Genomic DNA, 23,039 nt, shown 5'->3' on the forward strand with positions numbered 1-23,039 from the left:
TGGGGCAGCCACAGCTTCTCTGGGCACCCTGTGCCAGCGCCTCAGCACCCTCTTATGTTTCCTACTGTTTCTAATCATAGACTCATAGAATGGTTTGGGTTGGAAAGGACCTTAAGATCATCCAGTTCCAACCCCCCTGCCATGGGCAGGGACACCTCACACCAGACCATGTCACCCAAGGCTCTGTCCAACCTGCCTTGAACACTGCCAGGGATGGAGCATTCACCACTTCTTTAGGCAACCCATTCCAATGCCTCACCATCCTCACAGTAAAGAACTTCCTCCTTACATCTAACCTGAACTTCATTCTGTTAAAGTAGATGTGGGGTTTTTTCCTCTCATTTTCTCTTTTTTTTATTTTGCTAATGTAGCTGTTGGAGAGGTAAGGTACTTCTTTAAGGCAGGGCTGGGGTGAGAGACCTGCTGACTTCTCAGTTTTCCCTTGGGGACAGGAGGCAGGTATGTCACTACCTAAATGCGTCTGCCTTTCAGATGGGTGGAATGAAATGGGTTCTTCCAGCTGAGATGCCTTCAGGGAAAGCCTCATTTCTAAACCTAGGAAACTGCATTTTGTATGTTCAGCAGAAACTTTGCCAAACCAGGAAGGTTATTCCAAATGAAAATGAACAGGGTTTTGTGTTAATGCAAACTGAAACCCCGAGTTAACCCACATGTAATTGAGTTCTTGCATACACTGACCCCACTGTGTGAGCATGAGCGTTGGAAGAGGATTGATGCAAACACTGGCTTCTTCCCATTTATTCAATGTGTAACCCCCTCGGTGCCCCCTCATTGTGCTGTGTCCATGCTGAGGGCACCCAGGTCTTCTGTGTAAGTCTGTTCCAGAGAGCTTCAGAGCATTGCCGTGTGCAGCAGCATCACGTTTTGCAATGCTGATGAAAGGCATGTTGCCTGTTGAGTGTGATTTTTGCTTACATTTCCCTTTATCACTTATTTCACTCCGACTTCAACAGGAGGAAATAAAAACCTCCTCAGCTTGCATGCCAGGAGCAACTTCGCAACATTAGACATGATGCTGCTTCTCTCATTCCTTTCCATTCCCCTTTTCTATTTTAAGCTCTTTTCCTTGAGGAAAGGAGCCTTGTCCAAACATGCTCTTAGCAAATCCGTTCTACCTTGGTATTTGTTGAAGCTTTCTTGACCGGTTTCAACAGCAGAGCAGAGGTCATGAGGATAAATGAGGTTCCTGTGGCTGAAGAGCAAAACAGTGTTCTTGCTGTAAAAGAGGTCTAGGGCTGGTAGAAAGCATGGGATCAGACACTGGAGATGCAAAGGAAGCAGCACCATGGGAAGCTGTTGAGTAGCTAAAGGACTTTTCTGGGCTGCGTGTATGTAGTGGTGCATACACCAATTCTTTGTCTGTTTTTTATAGCATTTTCTTTTTTTCCATGACAATTTACTTCTTTGTCTTTATTCTTTTTCCCCTTTTGCCTCTTTCAGTTTCTTTCACCTCTTCATTTTTCTGTCAGTTATGGAAAAACTCCAATTAAGACATAAATTTAGCATTTTGCTTCAGAGCAAATCTCTTACTCTTCATCCAGCTGTGTGAAGTCAGTGTTTTTCTCTCCTCTGAGTTCATTTCTCAGTGCCAGAGGCCCATGGCTCTTGCAGATCATAGTCTTCAATAGAGGCAGGGACTGCATAGGTACGATTGCATCACTATGAAGAGTCTTCAAGGGGGGAATTGATGCCTTGCTCCACTGGTCTTGAGAAAGGAATGAGGTTCTTGATGGGTGAGAGCTGGCTGTGAAGGGGTCAAGCTACAAAGCAGAGTGCGGTTGTGCTTAATCCTTACTGGTAGAGTTCAACTGAGGATTTGGGCTGGATGGTTTTAAACCGTAGTAAGCCGGTTGCTTCCTATGTGCACTTTACTCCTTGCAGGAGTTTCATGGTACAAAAGAGGAGTTTTGGTTTCCAAGTAACTCTCTCCTGGAAGTTTCTTCAACAAAGGATGATGTTATAACTTCCATTAAAACTTTCAAAGGAGCGAAGATGCAGATGTGGGAATTCTGTGACTGTCTCTTACAGACCACAGACATAGCTCTTTGTGGGGCATTGGGGAATAAATGCATTACAGTTCTGAGGTGTTGAGCTGCGTTGCTACAGCTGTGTTAAGTATTGTAAGTAGAAAGATTGAACGCTCATCCTGGTTTTCCTCCTTTTCCTTTTGATTGGAGTTACTGTAATTCTCATCTCTTCATTTCTGAAACTTTTGAGCTATTTTGGCTTAGCTGCAGAATTGAGTTCACGGAGGGAATTGACTTCACCTGGCTGCAGAAAAGCCATTAGGAGATTCAAATTAGTGTGAAATAATTAATAGGCAAGGAAGATTAACATGGGGAACACGGGCAGTTTTCATTAACATTAAGTGAAAGGATGTTTCTGTAGATACCTTTACCATGCATGTTGTCCTAGACCTCTAGCTATTCCCTTTGGATATTAATTATATCCAGATCACTAGAGACAAGACCTTATAAGTCTGCTCAGCCTTTGCATTTGCATTTCCTCTTGAAGAGGAATTGAAAGGCATTTCTGCTTGCCAGCTTGCTCACATTCCTCCTTCCCCTGTTGTCGGTGGTGGCTGGAGCTAATGCCTGTCACTGCGCCTTGAAAGCCCCAGGGATGACCACACGCATCAGAAGGGTCTTCTCCATCCTGAGCAGGATGGAGGGCAGTGGACTAGGAGTTCATAGGCTATATTTTGCTCCAGGCACTGACACCACATCAGTGCACTGGCTAGGACTCGTCCTGAGTGTCTCCCATAGACAGAGGTGTGATGAATTAGAGATAGAATTGCACTGAAGCATGGAAAACACTGGAATAATGGTTGCAAAAATCATGTGTAAGGCTTGTATGGTTATCAACCACTCTCTACAGCTAGCTGAAAGGAGGTTGGGACAAGGTGTATGTCAATCTCTTCTCCTGGGTAAGAAGTAATAGGACAATAGGAGATGGCTTCAAGTTGTGCCAGGGGACGTTTAGGTTGGATATGAGGAAAACCTTCACCAGAAGGGTTGTCAAGCATTGGAACAGGCTGGCAGGGAAGTGGTGGAATCACCGTCCCTGGAGACATTGAAGGGACTTTAAGATGTGGCACCTGGGGATATGGTTTAGTGGTGGACTTGGCAGTGTCAACTCACCACGCTCAAGTCGCATAGTTCCTTAAGACCACGTTTGCAGCTAAGCTGTCCCATTGTAGCTGACCAGAGCGTGTGTGAACACACTTTGCTTTAGTAAATCATGTACTTATAAGCTTATGCTTTCCATTTGTTGCACATAACTGTGTAGCTGCTCAGGCAAAAGAAAGAAGAATTAGTAAAGACAATATCAGAAATGCCAGTGTTAGCTGCTGCTGTTCTAGCAACTGCAATAAATCAAACACATCATCGCATCAAGGGTGAGCTGATAGCAGTTGGGTTGTCCTGTCTGCTGCCGAGGGGCTCTGCAGATGAGGAAAACAAATGGAAACTGTTGGAAATGTCCAGTTAAGGAAGGAAAGGAGAAAAAAATGCATATAGGATTCTGTAACATACCTGCTGGAAAACCTTCACAGCTCTCAGGCCCCACAGTGCAAGTGACAGTCATCTTTTCCCAGCTGTAGCCCTGAACTCTGTTAGTGTTGGGGCATGCAAAGTGTTTGCTGGGTATCAGCAACCTCATGCTCCTTTGTGGGAGTTGTGGTATTTCAGCATCCCTTGATGTAGTCAGAGATGTTTAATGTTTTATTAGACACAGATGTAGTTCACATTCAGTTCCCTGTGCAGTCTCTGTGTGTCTTTACTTCGCTTGGCACTACAGATGCAGTTTTGCTTTGCTTTCTGCTGCTGCTTTTAAATTGCTTTGCTTGTCTGCTTGAACTGTTGAATGCTCCATGAATAGTTACAACAGCGCTGCTGGATGTGTTGAAGCTTGAAATTGGAGCAGTTAAAACTCCTTGTAACTCTTTGCTTTGCTTTTCTAAAGCAAAACCAAAATGAAACCGGGCTGTAACATGATATTAAAGTCCAGAGGCAGGAAGCTGCAGGCTTGGCTCAGTTCGATGCAGCTTTCTCATACAAACCATTCTCCAAGCATTGCATTTGCAAACTGTTTGAAAATTCTGCACAAACCCTGCATCTACCTTTGGTTTCTCATGTAATTTGTACTTGTTTGAGGTGTGGGGGTGAAACAGAGCTTTCTGTGGGGTATTTTTGGGTTGAGATTTCAAGCCTTCGAAAGGGGCTGCAAGGATGCTGGAGAGGTACTGTAACGATAGGACATCTTCATCAGGGGCTGAAATGATAAGAGGTGATGGGTTCAAACTGAAACAGGGGAAGTTCAGGTTGGAGATAAGGAGGAAGTTCTTTATTGTGAGGGTGCTGAGGCACTGGAATGGGTTGGCCAGGGAAGCTGTGAATGCTCCATCGCTGGCAGTGTTCAAGGACAGGTTGGACAGAGCCTTGTGTGACATAGTTTAGTGTGAGGTGTCCATGCCCATGGCAGGGGGTTGGAACTGGATGATCTTAAGGTCCTTTCCAACCCAAACCATTCTGTGTTTCTAAAACTGGAGTTAGCACACTCTGCAAAGCTCTGAAAATCTTATCCTGTGCTGCTCATTTGTCAGTGATTTAATGAAAGCTGGATCTTGTTAGTAACAAGCGAAATTCCTGGGGGACAAGTAAGCCCAAGCTAATTTCTTGTGTTATATATAGCCTCATATATAAAGCAAAGGAAAGGAGTGTCTGGGATGGTGGATTTAAGAGGAGCTATGGGAAGAGAAGAGTGGGGAAATCTCTAGCAATGATCCCCTGCGCATTTGGATTAAACACCATTTAATGCCCTGGATTTGTGTCAACGTGACAGACTGATCCAAGACTTTATTTACGGCTGTTACAGGGCTGGATTGTCTCATGTGAGTGCTGCTGTGGGTGAGATGTGCGAGAAGCAGTGGAAAATCCCTGATGGTGCTGCTGGGATGTGGAGCTTGTCCTCAAGCATGCTCAGGACTAATCTGAGCAGTGCATCTCGTGGGCTTCTTTCTTTCTTCAGTATTCGTGGGTTTTGCTGTGCTCCATCACTGCTTGGTGTTTTAACAGCTTCATAGAATCATGCAGTGGCAGGTTGGAAGGAACTTTAAGGATCATCTGGTCCAACCTTTCTAGGCAAAGCATGACCTGGACTAGATGTCCCAGCACCATGTCCAGATGAATCTTAGCAGTGTCCGACACTGGGGAATCCTCCACTTCCCTGGGGAGATTATTCCAGTGGCTGGTTGTTCTCATTGGGAAAAATTTCCTCTAGTATCCAACTGGAATTGCCCCAGGAGAAACTTGTGCCCATCAGCCCTCATCTTTTCCATGCAAAAAGGGAGTCTCAGTTGTCTTTGTAGCCACCCTTTAAATACTGGGACATGCAGATAAGTAAGTTCTCCCTTGACCTCTTCTCCAGGCTGAACAAGCCCAGCTCTCTCAGCCTTTCCTCACACGGCTTCCCAGTCCTTGGATCATCTTTGTGGCCATTCTCTGGACCTTTTCCAGCCTGTCCGCACCTGAGGACCAAAACTGAACACAGAATTTAGGATGTCCCTGACAAGTTTTGAGTAAATGACATCTTCATCTCTGTGACGATGCCCTTGTTGATGTTCCCCAGCATCATACTGGCTCTTTGTTGCACCAGCACACTCCCCTCATGTCAAGCCTGTTGTCCACCAGGATACCAAGGTCCCTTTCCATAAAGCTTTTCCCCAGCCAAGTAGATCCCAGCCTGTGCTGCACTCTTGGATTGTGATTACTCAAGTGCAATATATACTTACACATTTAACCAGGGAAATTTGGTGCAGGGATGCAGAAGGACATGGAACTGTTGTAACAAGTCCAGAGGAGAGCCATGAGGGTGATCAGGGGACTGGAGCACCTCCTGTATGAAGATAGGCTGAGAAAATTGGGGCTGTTCAGCCTGGAGAAGAGAAGCTGCGTGGAGACCTCATAGCAGCTTCCAGTGTCTGAAGGGGGCTACAAGGATGCTGGAGAGGGACTCTTCATTAGGGACTTCAGTGATAGGACAAGGGGTAACGGGTTAAAACTTAAACAGGGGAAGTTTAGATTGGATACAAGGAGGAAGCTCTTTACTGTGAGGGTGGTGAGGCACTGGAATGGGTTGCCCAGGGAAGTTGTGAATGCTCCATCCCTGGCAGTGTTCAAGGCCAGGTTGGATAGAGCCGTGGGTGACATGGTTTAGTGTGAGGTGTCCCTGCCCATGCGGGGGGTTGGAACTGGATGATCTTAAGGTCCTTTCCAACCCAAACCATTCTCTGATTCTGTGATTCTAATATGTCATAGTTACAGCCTATTCAAGTCATACAGTGTCTTGAATATATGAATAACAGCTACTCTTTGAGTTCCTGTAATGCTTCAGCTCAGAGGAGCAGCTTGCTTATAGCAGCGGCTGCTTGAATGCTTTGTGGTGTGTTGGGTGGACAAGCCTGTGGTGCTTTTGGACTTGAGCAAAGTTTCAAATAGGGCACATTCTGGGAAACCTGTAAATGCTGACCCAGATGGGAGGCAGAATACGGCTAAACCATGGGAAGACCTGCTCTAAAGCTGCTGCCATTAAGGTGGTGCCAAAGAGGTTTGTATCAGAGAGTACTTCTGGTGACTGGCTATAGTAATTCTTGGCACTGGTTCATTGACCCTTGCAGTTGGGCTATCAGGAAGAAATAGGGAGAACGAAAACCTTTCTTGGGGGCTGGAATATGAATGCATGGAGGACCCAAAACCTTTGAGCCCATGGATCAGTTGTACTCGGGTCACTGCTTCCTCCCATTACTTTGAAGGCAGAACCTACTTGTGTGCCTTTTTGCTCTGGACAGGATGGTTAACCATGCTGTTGTGTTTGTGGTTTCTCGTTCATTCATGGCTCTGATACTCCCAACTTGATTAATCAGCAGAAATAGTATCTATTCCAATTGCTAGTGATTCCTACAAATGCTGTCTCAGTCCATATGGGCCATATCTGCTGTGCTGCAGCAGCAGCTCTACTATCCCAATGGTCCTGGGGTAGGTATTTGCCTCTCCAGTGCAAGTTGCATGATGAGACACTGTGTAAGGCAGCATCCACCTACTAAGGCTAAACTTCTGCAGTGAGGAGGAGCCTGCACCCCCCTCCAAAGGATCAGAAGGAGGGGAGCCCTTTTCAAAGTGAATGGTGTTATCCAGTATTAACACATCTCCCTTTTTGTCTTCACAGCCACCCAGATTGACCCCAGTGAACTACAGGAACTCTTTCAAGAGACTTCAGCCAATGTCTTCCGAATCAACTCCAATGGTGCGTATAATGAAAGGTTTCCTAGTCAATTGTGTGCTGGCCTGCTGATGGCTCATGTGTATGTACACACTGTATGGCAACTCCTGTTGTCAGGGAGCAAATATGAATGTAGTGTCGCTGCTGCTGCATCTCACGAGCATCAGCACATGTCCCATAGCCCATTTTTTATAAGATGTAAAAATATTCCACCATATGTTCCATTAAACAGGCACAGATCTATCTGAATCCGTGCTGAGACCACATCCTTTTCTATTTTTAATTGTGTCATCTGTTACAACAGGGAGTTAGAATGCAGAAAGGTGGAACCAGCCAGACTCGTTTCCTAATGTGTTGCAGCACTACAGCGTTCAGAGCCTGTCACATGAGCTTGCAAAGCATCTATCTCCCTTATGAAAACATCAACACCAAAGCTCTTCTGTTATTCTTCACTCTGTAGATGGAGCAGAGATGCTATTCCTGTTCATGTCTCCCTGGACCGTAGAGCTATAGAGCGCTTCCCTCCTTCGGAGATATGCTTTGGCTCATCAGTTTTGTTGGGTTGAATGTATTTTGTTGATGGATACAAACTAACATTGCTGAATGATAGTTAATGGCGTTCTATCCCAGTTGTAAAACACACAACTGATAGACAAGGATCTAAAATTACTGGGTGCTTATTTTATGGTGAACCTTGAAATTGCTTCTGCGTTATCTTGACGGTTTCCCTGTCTGTTCTGCTTGGTGTCTATGGGGATTGGGTGACAGAGAGGCCTGGCTTAGGTGTAAAGAAAGGATCTTAGTGCCTCCTTATTTCTGTTGTTATTGGTTGGAACTGGATGATCTTAAGGTCCTTTCCAACCCAAACCATTCTATGATTCAATGATAAGAACCCCCCTTCAGCCTTCTCTTTACCAGGCTGAACAGTCCTGGTCCTCTCAACCTTTCCTCATAGAGATGCTCTGGACCCTTAATCATCTTTGTGGCTCTTTCCTGGGCTATCTCCAGTATGTCCGTGTCTCTAAGAAAGCTGGTGCTGTGGCCTACCTGGGCTTATGGCCACTGTAGCAGGTTCAGTTCCCCACTGTGATCACTACTACTTGTCTAACCTATTATAACACACCAAAATACCTCTATTAGCAGGTAGCTGGTTGCTCCATCACTGATAGTTTTACTTTGAAAATGGTAGTGATGAATGGTAGTGGCACTTCTGCTACCAAACCAGAGGCTCAGTGTGAAGTTTTACAAACTGCTTGCAAGTCTATGTGTGCTATTGATATCCAAACTAGCCAGGTTAGGGATGACTTGATGCATCTCTGTGCTGGAATCATAACTCCTGCTGTAGTGGAGTTTATCCTGAGGAAACCTTGGTGCATCCTCTTGAAATGCCACAATCCAATTTCTGTTTTTATTCCTGAATAGAATTCCATTAATCCACTCCATTACTATTTAAGCAATTTTGGGGAGTCTTTGTTTCTCCTCTTGAGATAGTGTGCGATGAAGTGCTTTCTGTTAAGAGTTGCCTGCATCGAATGCTCTGTGAAGCAGGTAATGACAAGGTCTGTACTTAAAACTAGCTTGCAGAATTGGAGAGGGTACAGAAAAGAGCTGTGACAACTCTTTGAAGTCTGAAAATGAGACTTTAAAATGCATGCCATCTGAACTTCTGTTTCAGACATCTAAGAGGACTTGATCATGGTATGTAAGTACCTCTCTGGGAAGAAAGGCATCAAATAGATAGCATAGGGCTCATTAATCTAACATTCTCACACATAACGAGATCAGGAGATAGGAGTCAAAGCTAGACAAATTCAGTCCTTCTGTATGAGGATAACTAGCCATTAGATCTCCTTATTGCGGGGATGTGATGGATTTGGCATGGCTTTCAACCTTTACATCAAGATTTGAATGTCTTTGTATAAGATACACTTTAGCCCAGCTACAGTCTTGACGTAGGAGTGATGGGACCAGATTTTATGGTAGGAAATCTGATGGGATAATCAGAATTGCTTTCTCTGGCCTTTAAAATCTATGAATCTATGAATTTATAATGCTTTTTAAAGTGCTTTTACATTAAAGAAATGCCCATAAGATACTCTGCTGTTGTTGCTCAGTTCACCACCCATATTATTTTTTATCTGCTAAAATCAGATTCATGCAGTTTCTTTGTGGCTTCTTCATAGCCTTTACTCCAGAAGTGGGTCCAGCTTTTCAGCAGAGGGATGCTGAGTGTACTGTTGATGGGCTGAGCTAATCCACGTTAGGTAAAGAACTTTGTAGGGTTCTAAAACGGGAAAGCATGCCCGTGGTCCTTTCTGTCCTCTACAGCTGTACCATATGGTCTCATCAGAAAACTCAGCAAGTTCTTTCTCAGAGCACGTAGGAAAAGCCAGTGCTGTTGTTTGAGTATCACCACACATGCGGCTCAATGGCTTCATTGCAGATGCTCGCCAGATGATGGTTTGTCCTCCTCTTGCGCTGGGCATGGCGTGTTGAGCATCCCACAGGGTTGCATTAGTCCAATCACAGCTCCTTCTTTTCCTGCCTTGCCCCAGCCTTTTTGGGGTTTTCTATATTCCCCATTGTGTTTGGAGGTCAAACTGTGCACTTGAAATGCTCTTCTCCCACTTGGGATGCTAAAGATGTCACAAGCTCCCCATAGAATAATTAGGGTTGGAAAGGGTCTTAAGATCATCTAATTCCAACCCCTCTGCCATGGCTTCTGTTGCCTAGAGTCCCAAAATGCCAAGTTATGGGCAGTCTCAGCTATATTTTTTCTCTCTTTGGGAAATGACTGTTTTTAATGAAACAAGAAGTCAACTTTGTGCTGGGATTTTAAAACACTCTTGGTTTTTATTGAGTAACACTATAGTAGTAATAAACACCACGAGCTTTGTCCCTCTTTGCTCTCCTTACTCTTTCTGCAGAAGTCTGAGCCTTTGGGGTGATTTCAGTTCTTCTTGTGCAGTCCAGGGCTTGCCTCCTGACCCAGGGGGATATTTATAGCTCTGTGTGGCTGATCTCACATATATACACCTCCTGCTCCCTTTTCCTGCTATGAAAATGGAAATCTTCCTCATGTGTTGCATAAAAATCATAGCCAGAACGGTTGATACTGTTCATGTGCTACTGGATCACTCTCCTGCCAGGTGGTGAACTTACGGGCTTTGTATCTATGCCATCTCATATGAAAGTGCCCGGGGTAGAGGGAGATCTTTCTTATTCTTTGTCTCTTCTTTCTTTGTCTAATTCTTTGGGAGCAGTTCCTGTTGAGCACGGGGATAGTGCTTTAACTTACACAAGTCTTAAATTTGTTGGGTTTTTTGGTCTAATTGCTTTTTGCTTTCAGGGAGAAAAAGAACCCCAAGCACACAAAAAGAAGCTCAAATACTGTGTGAATGTGTCTTATTGATGGCTTTTTTCCTACTTATTTTAATGAAGGTTTTGCATCTCTTTCAGTGCACAGCTCTAAGCTTCCTCTCAGTGAATGCCTCATACATAAGTAAAATAGATCACAGTCGTAAAGGGGTTGGTTTGGTGCATCTTGTCTGAAAGGCTGATCAGTGGAAGATATACCAAAGGTATCAAACTTGTTCTGGCCAGATGGAGAACCTGAGTGCTCTAATGGGTCTCTTCCCTCTCTAATTCCTGTTCCTTGCTCATTAATGACTCTGACAGGTTGGTGCCATGGGCAGTGCCATTACCTTGATGTGAGAGGCTGAGCTGAGGATTCTTCAGCAGCCCCCCGGTGTGATCAGAGAGATCTCTGCAGGACGAATGCTGTTCTAGAGAAGGAAATGGTTATTAGTGAAACTTCCAATTTAGTCTTTAAAACATCCATCCAGCAAAGGATAATAATTACTAGCTCAGTTATAGACAGTTCCTTGAGGCTTTACCGTACTGAATCGCCAAACCAGACACCAAAATTTGCTATTAGAATCAGACTGGTTTGGGTTGGACCTTAAAGCTCATCCAGCTCCAACCCCTGCCACAGGCAGGAACACCTTCCACTAGGGCAGCTTGCTCCAAGCCCCTGTGTCCAACCTGGCCTTGAGCACTGCCAGGGATGGGGCAGCCACAGCTTCTCTGGGCACCCTGTGCCAGTGCCTCAGCACCCTCACAGGGAAGAACTTCTTCCATATATCTAGTCTCAATCTAGCCTCTTCTGGTTTAAAGCCATTATGGGGGGAATGAGGGGTTTCTTGCCATTACAAGGAGTCATATCCCATCATCTCATGGTGTGTGATGCATGGATTCACCATTTTTGCACCCAAGGAACCCAATTTATTTGGTTTTGGGTAACAGCCGTTGCTAGATGTTGTCCCCTTTGTCTCTTGAATTACTGTCCAAACACCACTTCACTGTACTGTTTAAATACTAGAATTAAATGCCAAACAGATGAACAAAAAGATGTACTATTTTCTCTGCCAAAGTGTGCTTCTTCTTTACCTTCTCTTTCTCTGCTGTTGACAGTGACCTCTCTGGAAAGAAGCCTTCGATCTCTGGGGACCTCAAACGACACTCAAGAGCTGCAGGATGGACTGTGAGTCTCTTTTGAATCAGTGCAGATCTCTCCTTGTCCCAGCCTTTTCACTCTTTCCTCATCTATTCTCACCCCATCTTCTGTCCTTGTTTCATAACTGGATCCTTATTTGGCCTATCTATAAATGATTAATGACGGTAGGATGTGCATTGATCATATCAAGCTTTGCTTGTGCTGGTTTCAGGTGACAGAGAATGATCGGTAGGTAACAGGAAGTGATGGGCCACAGTAAAAGAGGGTTTTCTGTGGCTCTGTGTGTGTTGCTGTTCTTTGTTGTTCATTGTTTGTTGTTGTTGTTGGGGTTGTTTGTTTTTAATGTGAAGTCAGAGGTGGATGCAGTGGTGGTTTTGGTAGGGATGGAGTTAATTGTCTTCATAGTAGCTGGTGTCAGGCTGTGATTTGGATTTGTACAGGAAACGGTGCCGATAACACTGGGATGTTAAGGCATCACTGAGCAGAGCTTACACAAAGTCAAGGCCTTTTCTGCTCCTCACCGCACCAGCAGGTGGGCTGGGGGTGCACAAGGAATTGGGAGCTGACCCCAGCTTACCAAGGGATATTCCATACTTTATGGTGTCATGCTCAGCATATAAAGGTGGGGGGAAGAAGAAGGAAAGGGGGTGAGTTCAGAGTGGTGTTCATATTCCCATGCCACCATTATGTGTGATGGAGGCTGTCCTGGAGATGGCTGAACCGCTGCCTGACCATGGAGAATGGTGAATGAATTCCTTGCCTTGCTTTGCTTGTGTGCATGGCTTTTGCTTTACTTCTAAAACTGTCTCAATACTGGAGTTTCCTCACTTTTCCTTTCTGATTCTCTCCCCTGTGCTACAGGGAAGGAGTGAGCAAGTAGCTGTGTGGTGCTTAGTTGGGGTTAAATAATGACAGGTGCTTATATAATCATAGAATAGTTAGGGTTGGAAAGGAGCTTAAGAACATCCAGTTCCAACCCCCTGCCATGGGCAGGGACACCTCACACTAAACCATGTCACCCAAGGCTCTGTCCAACCTGGCCTTGAACACTGCCAGGGATGGAGCATTCACAGCTTCTCTGGGCAACCCATTCCAGTGCCTCAGCACCCTCACAGTAAAGAACTTCTTCCTTATATCTAACCTCTACTTTCCCTCTTTCAGTTCGAACCCATCACCCCTTGTCCTGTCACTGAAGTCCCTGATGAAAAGCTTATGTAGCTTTTTTCTCCCCCTCCCCGTTATAGTTTGCCAAAGTCCATTAACCCAAGAGAAAAAAGTAGAGGGAAGGAGCTATAACGTATTTTATAGGTGGAAAAATGTGTTGTGGTGGTGAAGCCTGCATCACGCGACACAACATGCAGGAAATGAAACTTCAGTTTCACTTGCAGTAGATACAGTCCATTAAACTCTCTCTTCTAGCTACGTGTATACACGAACTCGCACAGTTAGTTTTCATTGTACACATGCTAATTAGAGAATTAAAATGCCTTTTCCAAAGGTAGCACCATTTATTAAAGCTGCTTCCCTTCATGGAGCTCGCATGCGGAAATCAGCTTCTTAGGATGTGGCTCTGATTTTGTGTGTGTGACTGCAGGTCCTGCTGAGATTCGGCTCTGAACAAAGGGGACGATTTGATTCCTGTTTCTTTATATTGGCTTTAGACACTGTAATTTGCCTGATGGACTTGACTGACCTTCCTGGTGCGATAGAAACTCTCATGCTGGTTTGCAGGCTCCCTCCTTCTCGTACCATTGCTTTCATCAGTGTCTCAGATCTGCCCTAATTCACAGGTACTCTGTTGTGCAAACTGGAGGATTAAAAATAGTAATGGCAATAATAGTCACAAGAGCTGGGACTAAATTTAGGAGACTGGAGAGGCTGCAGGAGTGAAGAGTCAGTCTGGGGATGGATGTAACCACAGAAGATGTTTACATGTGTTACAATGCTATTTGTAGCATTAACTACCTTAGTTACTGCTGGAGATCCTTAACACTGAAAGCCTTTCTATTCTATCACACAGAGCAGCTATTGTGTTGCACTCCTATTCTTATTTAAGAATCAGTCTCTTGACTCTTCCGAGCACTCCAAAAACCATACCTGGGTAGTTTCCTTCTTTCCTGAGCAGTCACATAAATAGATGCATAATGCACTAATTGCAATCATTATTTTTGATTTAGGAATTAAAAATATTTGTCTGGATATCGAAATGCACTTTATTTTTATGTTAACCGTGCTTCCCTGTTCCAGAATCCCTGCAACTGTCTTCTTCCACCCTCCTAGAATCATAGAATCACAGAATGGTTTGGGTTGGAAAGGACCTTAAGATCATCCTATTCCAATCCCCTGCCACTTGCAGGGCACTTCACACTAGACCATGTCACCCAAGGCTCTGTCCAGCATGGCCTTGAACACTGCCAGGGATGGAGCATTCACAACTTCCCTGGGCACCCTGTGCCAGTGCCTCAGCACCCTCACAGTAAAGAACTTCTTCCTTGTATCTAATCTAAACTTCCCCTGTTTTAACCCGTTACCCCTTGTCCTATCGCTATAGTCTCTAATGAAGAGTCCCTCTCCAGCATCCTTGTAGCCCCCTTCAGACACTGGAAGCTGCTCTGAGGTCTCCATGCAGCTTCTCTTCTCCAGGCTGAACAGCCCCAATGTTCTCAGCCTGTCTTCATACAGGAGGTGCTCCAGCCCCTGATCATCCTTGTGGCCGTCTCTGGACTTGTTCCAAGAGTTCCATGTCCTTAATGTTGAGGACACCAGAACTGCACACAGTGCTGCAAGTGGCATCTCACAAGAGCAGAGCAGAGGGGCAGGATCACCTCCTTGGACCTGCTGGTCACGCTCCTTTTGATGCAGCCCAGGATGCGGTTGCTTTCTGGGCTGTGAGTGCACACTGAAGCTGGCTCATGTTCAGTTTCTCATCAACCAACATCCCCAAGTCCTTCTCCTGGTTCATCCCTTCTCCCCATGCTTTAGCAGAAAGTCTCTCCTGATTTCTCCCCTTTGCATCTCCAAACTGAACAGTTCCAGGTTGCAAGCGGAGGAGGACCAGCAGCTCAATCCTCCCATTCTTTCCCCCTCTCCTAACAGTGATGTGCCCTTCACGTTGCCCCTTATTTCATTGCCTGACACATGCAAGCAGCCTTGAATGCTCTACAGGCATCTCTGCTTGTCTCTCGTGGGAGCTGCAGCAGCAAAAAACAGCATGCCATGAATCACGGGAGCTGGCAGTGCTGCATATATCTCCATGTTCAGGAGCAAGCAGAGGGTCAGCTCTTCAGGTGAGACCTTTGGGGCAACGTTTTCTGCTTCCCTGGCTGCAAATCATGGCTTAATCTTCCTCCTTTGCCACTTAACCCCTTGCCTTCAAAGGCTGATGCATGTTTCTCCTTGAACATCCTCTAACTTGGCTGGCGAACACCAGTGAACACTTGGCGGTTTCATAGCCTTGGCTGTTAGGAAAGCAAAGTGTTCGTGGGTATCTAATAGTAAAATTGCCCCTCTTTTTTACATTAATCCTATCTAGATGACTATCACCGCCTAAAATGAGACTGTTAGGCAGGCAAGGAGAAGGAAGAATAGTTGGAAATAGGGATTCATGGGGAAAAATGGTCCTGCCACATAGGACATTTAGCTACCATGGTCCATATACTGCAAAAGCATTTGCTTACCTTGCTGCAGGTTCCTGCTTAAACAGAACGAACCCAAACTTGTCTGACTCCTTTTCAAATCCATGTAGACTGTCTGCCTCTTAAGCACGGGTTTTATAAGCTTCTTGTCAGACTGGGCTATTGCCTTTTCTCCAGTGGTTTCTTTCCCATTGATAGCTGTGTTGTTCACAATAAGGGGTTTGGGAGAGTTCATCCCAAATGGATGTCAGTTCTAGTCAGAGAAACAGACTTGGCTGTTTTTGTGTGAGTAGGGGATAGGAACAGTGAATAATCTTGGTCCAGGCTCTTCCTAGAGCCAACATAAATACCTGTGTTACTACATGCTTATTACCTATGTGCTACATGCTTCGAGATGGATGTCCTGGGAAAGGAGACATAACCGCTCATAAGAAGCTCTGAATGGAGGCTGCTGAATGCAACTGACCCTGGATTAAGTGGGGAGGGAATGGGATCAAAAGATGCACAGAGGTGAGGAGCTGGGACCAGCAGGCAGTGCTGACAGCTTTCTCCAGTGATGCTTGGCTACAAACAGCTTGCCAAGTACTGATACGTTGCAGGAATAATCGACTGCTTCTTTTCCTGACCTTTAAATAATCCAAGCTCCCAAGGCATTTTTCTGCCTGCTTAGCCAGAGGGTGTAGGATGCAGGGTTTCTCTGACATTAGGCACCGAAGGCAACCAGCTTTTAATGTAGGCAGATGCAATTGAACACCCGGATAAAGCACTGTCTCCAAGAGACAATGAAAAGCAGTCTCTGTTTTTGTGGGTGGGTATGTCTGGTTCATCTGCCAACACCCTCAAAGAAGAGGCTGGGAATGAAAACATCCCTGTAACGTGGGCAATGCTCTCTGAGAAGTATGAGAGACCTCAGAGCAGCTTCCAGTATCTGAAGGGGGCTACAAGGATGCTGGAGAGGGACTCTTCGTTAGGGACTGGCGTGATAAGACAAGGGGTGATGGGTTCAAACTGAAACAGGGGAAGTTCAGGTTGGAGATAAGGAAGAAGTTCTTTGCTGTGAGGGTGCTGAGGCACTGGAATGGGTTGCCCAAGGAAGTTGTGAATGCTTCATTCCTGTCAGGGTTCAAGGCCAGGCTGGACAGAGCCTTGGGTGACATGGTCTGGTGTGAGGTGTCCCTGCCCATGGCAGGGGTTTGGATCTGGATGATCTTAAGCTCCTTTCCACCCCAAACCATTCTATGATTCTATGATTCTAAGTGAGATACACTTCCGTGCATCAGTCTCCCTCGTGTTTATTCGCGACTGACCCCGCACATCAGGGTGAAGGATGCTTGTGCTCAGCTGAATACAGAGGCTTGGGTCCTGAGGCATCCCCTTAGAAGTGTAGCCATGGGCATAAGGCTTCCTCTGTGTAACACCAGATTTTTTTTTCCTGGTGACAAAATTTAAGTTAAAAAAAAAAAAGTAAAAGTAGCATTTTTATGTCTTTTTCGCATTCTGACCCAGTCTTATTGTGACTTCATAAAAGAAACATGTTCATGCAGGTTGCAAGTAGCATTTGATGGCTACCTCAAAGCCATGAGACTGAGCTTTTAGTGGTATGAAGGGTCCTTGATGCCCTTTCTGTGGAGGCTGGTTGGCCACAGCAGCAATCCTCACACTCCAAACCAGCCTTCCTGCGTTGAGTCTCCATGGGGAGTGTGTCATCTGGGATGTAGCCTGTGAGTCTTCACTCTGTGGCATTTTTGGATCCTTTACCAGTCCCTAGCAGAAGGATTTGCCTATTTAGGGAGGAGTTATAAGGGCATTTTAAGGTTGTTTTATCACTGTTGAGATTTTTAGTGTGTCCATATTGCAAAATGTCTTGATTTTTCTCTGGAAGTGTTCACAAACCGCACAGACGTGGCCCTCAGTGATATGCTTTAGTGGTGGTCTTAGCAGTGCTGGGGTAATGGTTGGATTTGATGATCTTAAAGGTCTTTTTCAACCTCCTTGATTCTATGATTCTATGGTTTTTCTGATTTGATGAAAAGCTCATATTTTAGGTTCCACCTCCCTTCTCCCACTGGCATTATTCTATTATTTAAATGAATAGGGTTTTTCTATGTAACTAAGAGAGGGCTGAGCTCTACATCTGTACAGTGTGAGAAAACAAACCTGCTTTTCTGATTGACCTGGTGCAGCAACCATAGAATCATGGAATGGGGTCAGTTGGAAACGACCTTAAAGTTCATCCAGTTCCAACCCCCTGCCATGGGCAGGGACACCTCACACTAAACCATGTCACCCAAGGCTCTGTGCAACCTGGCCTTGAACCCTGCCAGGGATGGAGCATTCCCAACTTCTCTGGGCAGCCTGTGCCATTGCCTCATCACCCTCACAGTAAAGAACTTCTTTCTTAGAGATAACCTGAACTTCCCCTGTTTCAGTTTGAACCCATCACCCCTTGTCCTATCACTACAGTCCCTAATGAAGAGTCCCTCTTCAGCATCCTTGTAGGCCCTCTTCAGATGCTGGTAGGTTGCTATGAGCTTTTCTCTCAGTTCATCTTATCAATTATTTCTATTTTTCCCTTTTGCTTTCCTATCTTACCCTTATATTCAATAAGTTGGAGCTTAATATATATATATATAGGAAAAAAAGCTTCTGTTAAAAAGATTTTCATTCCTTTGGAATGCAGATTCATTTAGAGCAGAGATTTTAAAGTCATAATTTACCGAAAGAAGATATGTTTTAAAGTAAATCAGAGAGAAGCTTTTAAGTGTCAGCATGTTTAATTATGGGCAGGATTTAATAGTATTCTATATGGTTTTGTTATCCTGCTTGTATAAGCTTTAGGGGGAAAAAAAAGATTTCCATAAATATATTTGATTCTGTTAATATTTTAAACCCTTCAAAGTAATACCTTCTCTGCTCAACTCCGAGCGGTTGGATTAACTTTATCTATCCTCCATTTATCGCTGCTGGCATCAGTTTCTGATATGAAAAACCTTCTAGGTTTGGCAGTAAAAATGGGTTGCCAGATTGCAACATTTGCATTTAACTGTATAATACACTTGCTGCATTAATAACTGTATTTATGTGACAGATCTCACCCTTAAGAATCCCCATGCTCCAGATATGTGACATCTCAGTGATAAATAACAAAAGCTGGTGATGAAGTGCAGAACTCTCCAATGATGATAAATTCAGCTGCTTTTGACCAGCTTCTCTGCTTAGAGGGGTCCTTGGAGTATCCTTTCACATGCCTGAACAGTTTCTAATGGTCGCTACAAATCAGTCTGTCACAGAAGTTTTAACTTGCGTTGTTTTCAGCCCAAATTCCCCTTGCCAGAGATCTGAAATGGCCAGAAACCTTGGCCAAAGCAATAGTGTCTTCCCATGCTGAGGCAGCATTTGGATGTAGGCTGTGAATTTTAAGCTGTGAATGGTGGAGCAATGGCTAATCATCTGTGGCAAGTGATTGATGCTCCAGGAGATGCAAGCCTGGGGACAAGGAAAGATGCCATCTAGGGATAACTATCTTGGCTGTCTCTTGCTGCCACTGCTTCTTGTGTCATTTTCTCATGCTTTCAAGTCTCAGCTTGGTTTCTGATCTCTCCTTGGTATCATGGTGAGTCAAGGGAACAATAAATTCAAGTTATATATAAGGAAGAAGTTCTTTACTGTGAGGGTGGTGAGGCACTGGCACAGGGTGCCCATAGAAATGGTGAATGCTCCATCCCTGGCAGTGTTCAAGGCCAGTGTCCTGGGTTCAGCAGTAGCAGTCATTTTTCTCCTTCTTAGTAGCTGGTGCAGTGCTGTGTTTTTGACTTTCAGCATGGGAGCAGCACTGATAACACCGATGGTTTTAGTGGCTGCTCAGTAATGTTTAGTCTGACCAAGGACTTTGTGAGTCTCATGGTCTGCCAGGGAGGAAGGGAAGCCGGGAGGAAGCAGAGACAGGACACCTGACCCAAACTGACCAAAGAGGTATTCCATACCACAGCACGTCATGCCCAGTACAGAAACTGGGGACAGTTACCCGTTAGAGCGAGATCACTGCTCGGTCGGGCTGGGTATCGGTCGGTGGGTGGTGAGCAGTTGTATTCTCTTCCCTTGTTATTTCCCCTATCATCATTGTCATTGGCGGTAGCAGCAGTGGTTTGTGTTATACCTTAGTTACTGGACTGTTCTGATCTCAACCCGTGGGAGTTACATTCTTTTGATTCTCCTCCCCATCCCTCCAAGAGCACGGGGAGGAAGGAAGGGGGGAGTGAGCAGGCGGCTGCGTAGCTAAGCTGCCGGCTGGGCTTAAACCACAACAGCCAGGTTGGACAGCGCCTTGGGTGACATGGTCTAGTGTGAGGTGTCCCTGCCCATGGCAGGGGGTTGGAACTGGATGATCTTAAGGTCCTTTCCAACCCAAACCAGTCTGGGGTTCTGTGACCATGGGAGCCCACTCGCTGCTGGTGTCAGTGCAGATGAAAAATGGGCTGCATGGGAGCCTCACCGTTCCCACATATCCTTGCTTCCATCTCCAGTTTGCACATTTGCCCATCAGCTTTTGGTCCAGCTGGTTAAACAGCATGGCTTGTAAAATCTTCAGGGGATGTGAGGAACAATAGAAGTTGGTTACCATGGTATGAACCCATGTGCTTGCACGTTCAGTCCAAGGAAGCATTTGCAGTAATGTCCCAAGCTCTTTATACCATTCAGAGCACAGACGTGGTAAACAGAAACGTGACCATTGCCTTCTTCCAGTGACTAGATATAGCAAACACTCAGTTTACAGCAAGAAACTGTTACACTTTCAGAAGCGTAGCTGGATATTGCAATGTGTACAAATACAGTCGCACTTGGTCTTTCCATCTCTTTATTCTAAGATGTTTATCTGGGAGACACTGAACACACACTGATGGTGGTTTAGTTTTTGTTTTATGGTTGACAGCGGGAGGAACAAATAAGGAGAATAAACTGCTCCCCTACTTTTCGTCTCCTGACCACCATAGAATCACAGGGTTGGAAAGGACCTTAAGATCATACAGTTCCAATCCCCTGCCATGGGCAGGGACACCTCACACTAGACCATGGCACTCTTGAACACTGGCCTTGAACACTGCCAGGGATGGAGCATTCACAGCTTCCTTGAGCACACTGTGCCAGTGCCTCAGCACCCTCACAGTAAAGAACTTCTTCCTTATATCTAACCTGAACTTCCCCTGTTTCAGTTTGAACCCATCACCCCTTGTCCTATCACTACAGTCCCTGATGAAGAGTCCCTCCCCAGCATCCTTGTAGCCCCCTTCAGACACTGGAAGCTGCTCTGAGGTCTCCACGCAGCTTCTCTTCTCCAGGCTGAACAACCCCAATGTTCTCAGCCTGTCTCTATACAGGAGGTGCTCCATCCAGCCCCTGATCATCCTCATGGCCTCCCCTAGACTTGCTCTAAAAACATGACATTAGCGATGCTTTTGCTAATTTTTCAGGAGCTTTTCTGAGCTGCTTAATTGAAAACCATGCAGATTTCCCCTCCTATTGTTACCCAAAATATTAGCTTTCAATTCTGGGTTTACTTTTATTGCCATTCTCCTGAAATCCAAAAATTTGACTAGGTTACAGATTGGCATTTTGAGTCAGTAGAGTAAAATCCATCCTCACCTTCAGGAATAAACCAAGTTCAGATACTTTATCTCTTTTTTTCCCTGCAGAGTTAGAGACAGTTCACATTCTGTTAGTGGAAACAGCAGAGGACAAATAATAGGGACTGTAGTGATAGGACAAGGGGTGATGGGTTCAAACAGGGGAAGTTCAGGTTGGATGTAAGGTAGAAGTTCAGGATGTTTATCTGATGTCTTGGGATGCTGATCACAGTGAGTTGCCTCTGCGTTTATAAGTACAAGTTTTGCAAAGGTTTTTATTAGACCAAAAAAACCCCACATTTCCTGGAGGGGAACAGGATGGCTGCGTGTTTATGGTAAGTTCTTACACCCACAGCTACACACTCAGTGATGCAGTTCATGTTGATTGACTGCAGGGACCTGTGGGATGAAGTTTGTTTAATAATTCATGTATGCCTGCATGGAGTGTGTGGTTGTCAGGGCTATTCTGCCATGGAGTCCTTCAGGGGTCTGATGCTAGTCCAGATACGCTGATATCTGTTGGAATATTGGCTTTGTAGAAGGTCTCCGTTATTCCCCAAGTCTTAACACCAGTCATAAAGCCAGGAGCAGCGGTCCCATCACTGGGAATGAGGTGTGTTGTGATCTCTGGCTTCAGCTGATCAGTTCAGTTGTGTTTCTGCAGGCTCTATGTGGAAGTGATTAGCATCCTGTGGAAGAGTTTCTGGCTTTGAGGGGGGGGAAAGAAAGGGAAAAAATAGAATCCAATCTTAGAGAAGAGCACAAGGATCTGCCGAGCCATTACTTGTTGGAGAAGTCACTCTGGCTTGCTCATATCACCGCAGCGCTCTAATACATGATTCCTTTTGCATTGTGGTCAACAGGGACCTATAATAAGGACCTATAATAAATTCATCTTCCCATTGCGGGAGGAACCACCAGAGGTTAATCAGATCTTCAGGCAATTTGTGTGGCCATCAGATGTTTTCATTGAGTAAGGAGATGGTTTTTGGCAAGTCACACTTCCACAGAGCAGTAATGGGAGATCAGAAGGAAATCTCATGGGGGATTTGCTTCAAACCTCCTGTTCTACCTTGTTTGAAGTGGGACTAGAAAAGCCACATGAGGTTGCTCTTTGGGAAGGTTTCTTGGAGGAAGAGAAGTGATTAAAGGCAGATGAAAATGACAAAGAAAAGCAAAGAGGAGCCAAGGTTGCCTTAAAGAAATGGTAATTTTAATATAGCGTTGGCTGGTTAGTAATGTCACAGCTCTTGGAATTCAGCATGTGACTTAGCAAATATATTCCATAAAATGCTTATGATCAGCCATGGGTCCATGACTTCCTCTTGAATAACAAAGCTGAAGGTCAAGTGTTTGACAAACACTCATGTTTGATTGGGAGGAAAGTTAAAACCTCAAGGGGATTATACATCTTTACCAGGACGTTTGATATTGCTGTCTCTTTATAGCCTCTCTCTGCTCACAAAACACAGATGCAGTTTGTACGTGGAGAGGTTGGCCTGTGATCTTTATGAGTTCAGTCTTGCAGAATAATGAACAAGTAGTGTCATGCTTCTTTCCCAAATTGCAGTGTCACAAAATGGTAGTTTTCTTTCTAGATTTAGGAAAATGAGGGGGGGAAATAAATCTTCGTTCTCCAGTATAGGTCTGTAGGGATTAAACTAGCTGAGGAGGGCTTTTCATCCTTCTTTAAAAGACAGGAAAGAAGGAAGAGGAGGAAGAAGAGAAGCTGTATGAGACCTCAGAGCAGCTCCAGTGTCTGCAGGGGACCACAAGGATGCTGTAGAGGGACTCTTCATCAGAGACTGTAGTGATAGGACAAGGGGTGATGGGTTCAAACTGAAACAGGGGAAGTTTAGGTTGGAGATAAGGAAGAAGTTCTTTACTGTGAGGGTGCTGAGGCACTGGCACAGGGTGAATGCTCCATCCCTGGCAGTGTTCAAGACCAGACTGGTCAGAGCCTTGGGT

The 23,039-nt window shown here is 45.1% G+C and overlaps 1 protein-coding gene and 1 long non-coding RNA gene across 6 annotated transcripts in view; one reads left to right on the forward strand and one right to left on the reverse strand.

The window, feature by feature from the left end:
* Window positions 1–23,039, forward strand: part of TSNARE1 (t-SNARE domain containing 1) — a 495,466-nt gene that overhangs the window by 164,824 nt on the left and 307,603 nt on the right. For all 5 annotated transcript variants that reach the window (XM_062626956.1, XM_062626958.1, XM_062626960.1 and 2 more), the window contains 2 exons: window positions 7,246–7,323; window positions 11,773–11,842. In XM_062626956.1, coding sequence (XP_062482940.1) covers window positions 7,246–7,323; window positions 11,773–11,842 — 148 coding nt within the window. The remainder of the gene's footprint in view (window positions 1–7,245; window positions 7,324–11,772; window positions 11,843–23,039) is intronic.
* The window catches only part of LOC134167854 (uncharacterized), a 1,192,997-nt gene that overhangs the window by 117 nt on the left and 1,169,841 nt on the right, over window positions 1–23,039 (reverse strand). The gene's annotated exons all lie outside the window — the stretch shown is intronic.

The sequence above is a fragment of the Pezoporus occidentalis genome, unplaced genomic scaffold, assembly GCF_034315485.1.
Source record: "Pezoporus occidentalis ecotype Australia unplaced genomic scaffold, CSIRO_AGI_Poc_V1 ctg3, whole genome shotgun sequence".
Taxonomy (NCBI): Eukaryota; Metazoa; Chordata; class Aves; order Psittaciformes; family Psittacidae; genus Pezoporus; species Pezoporus occidentalis.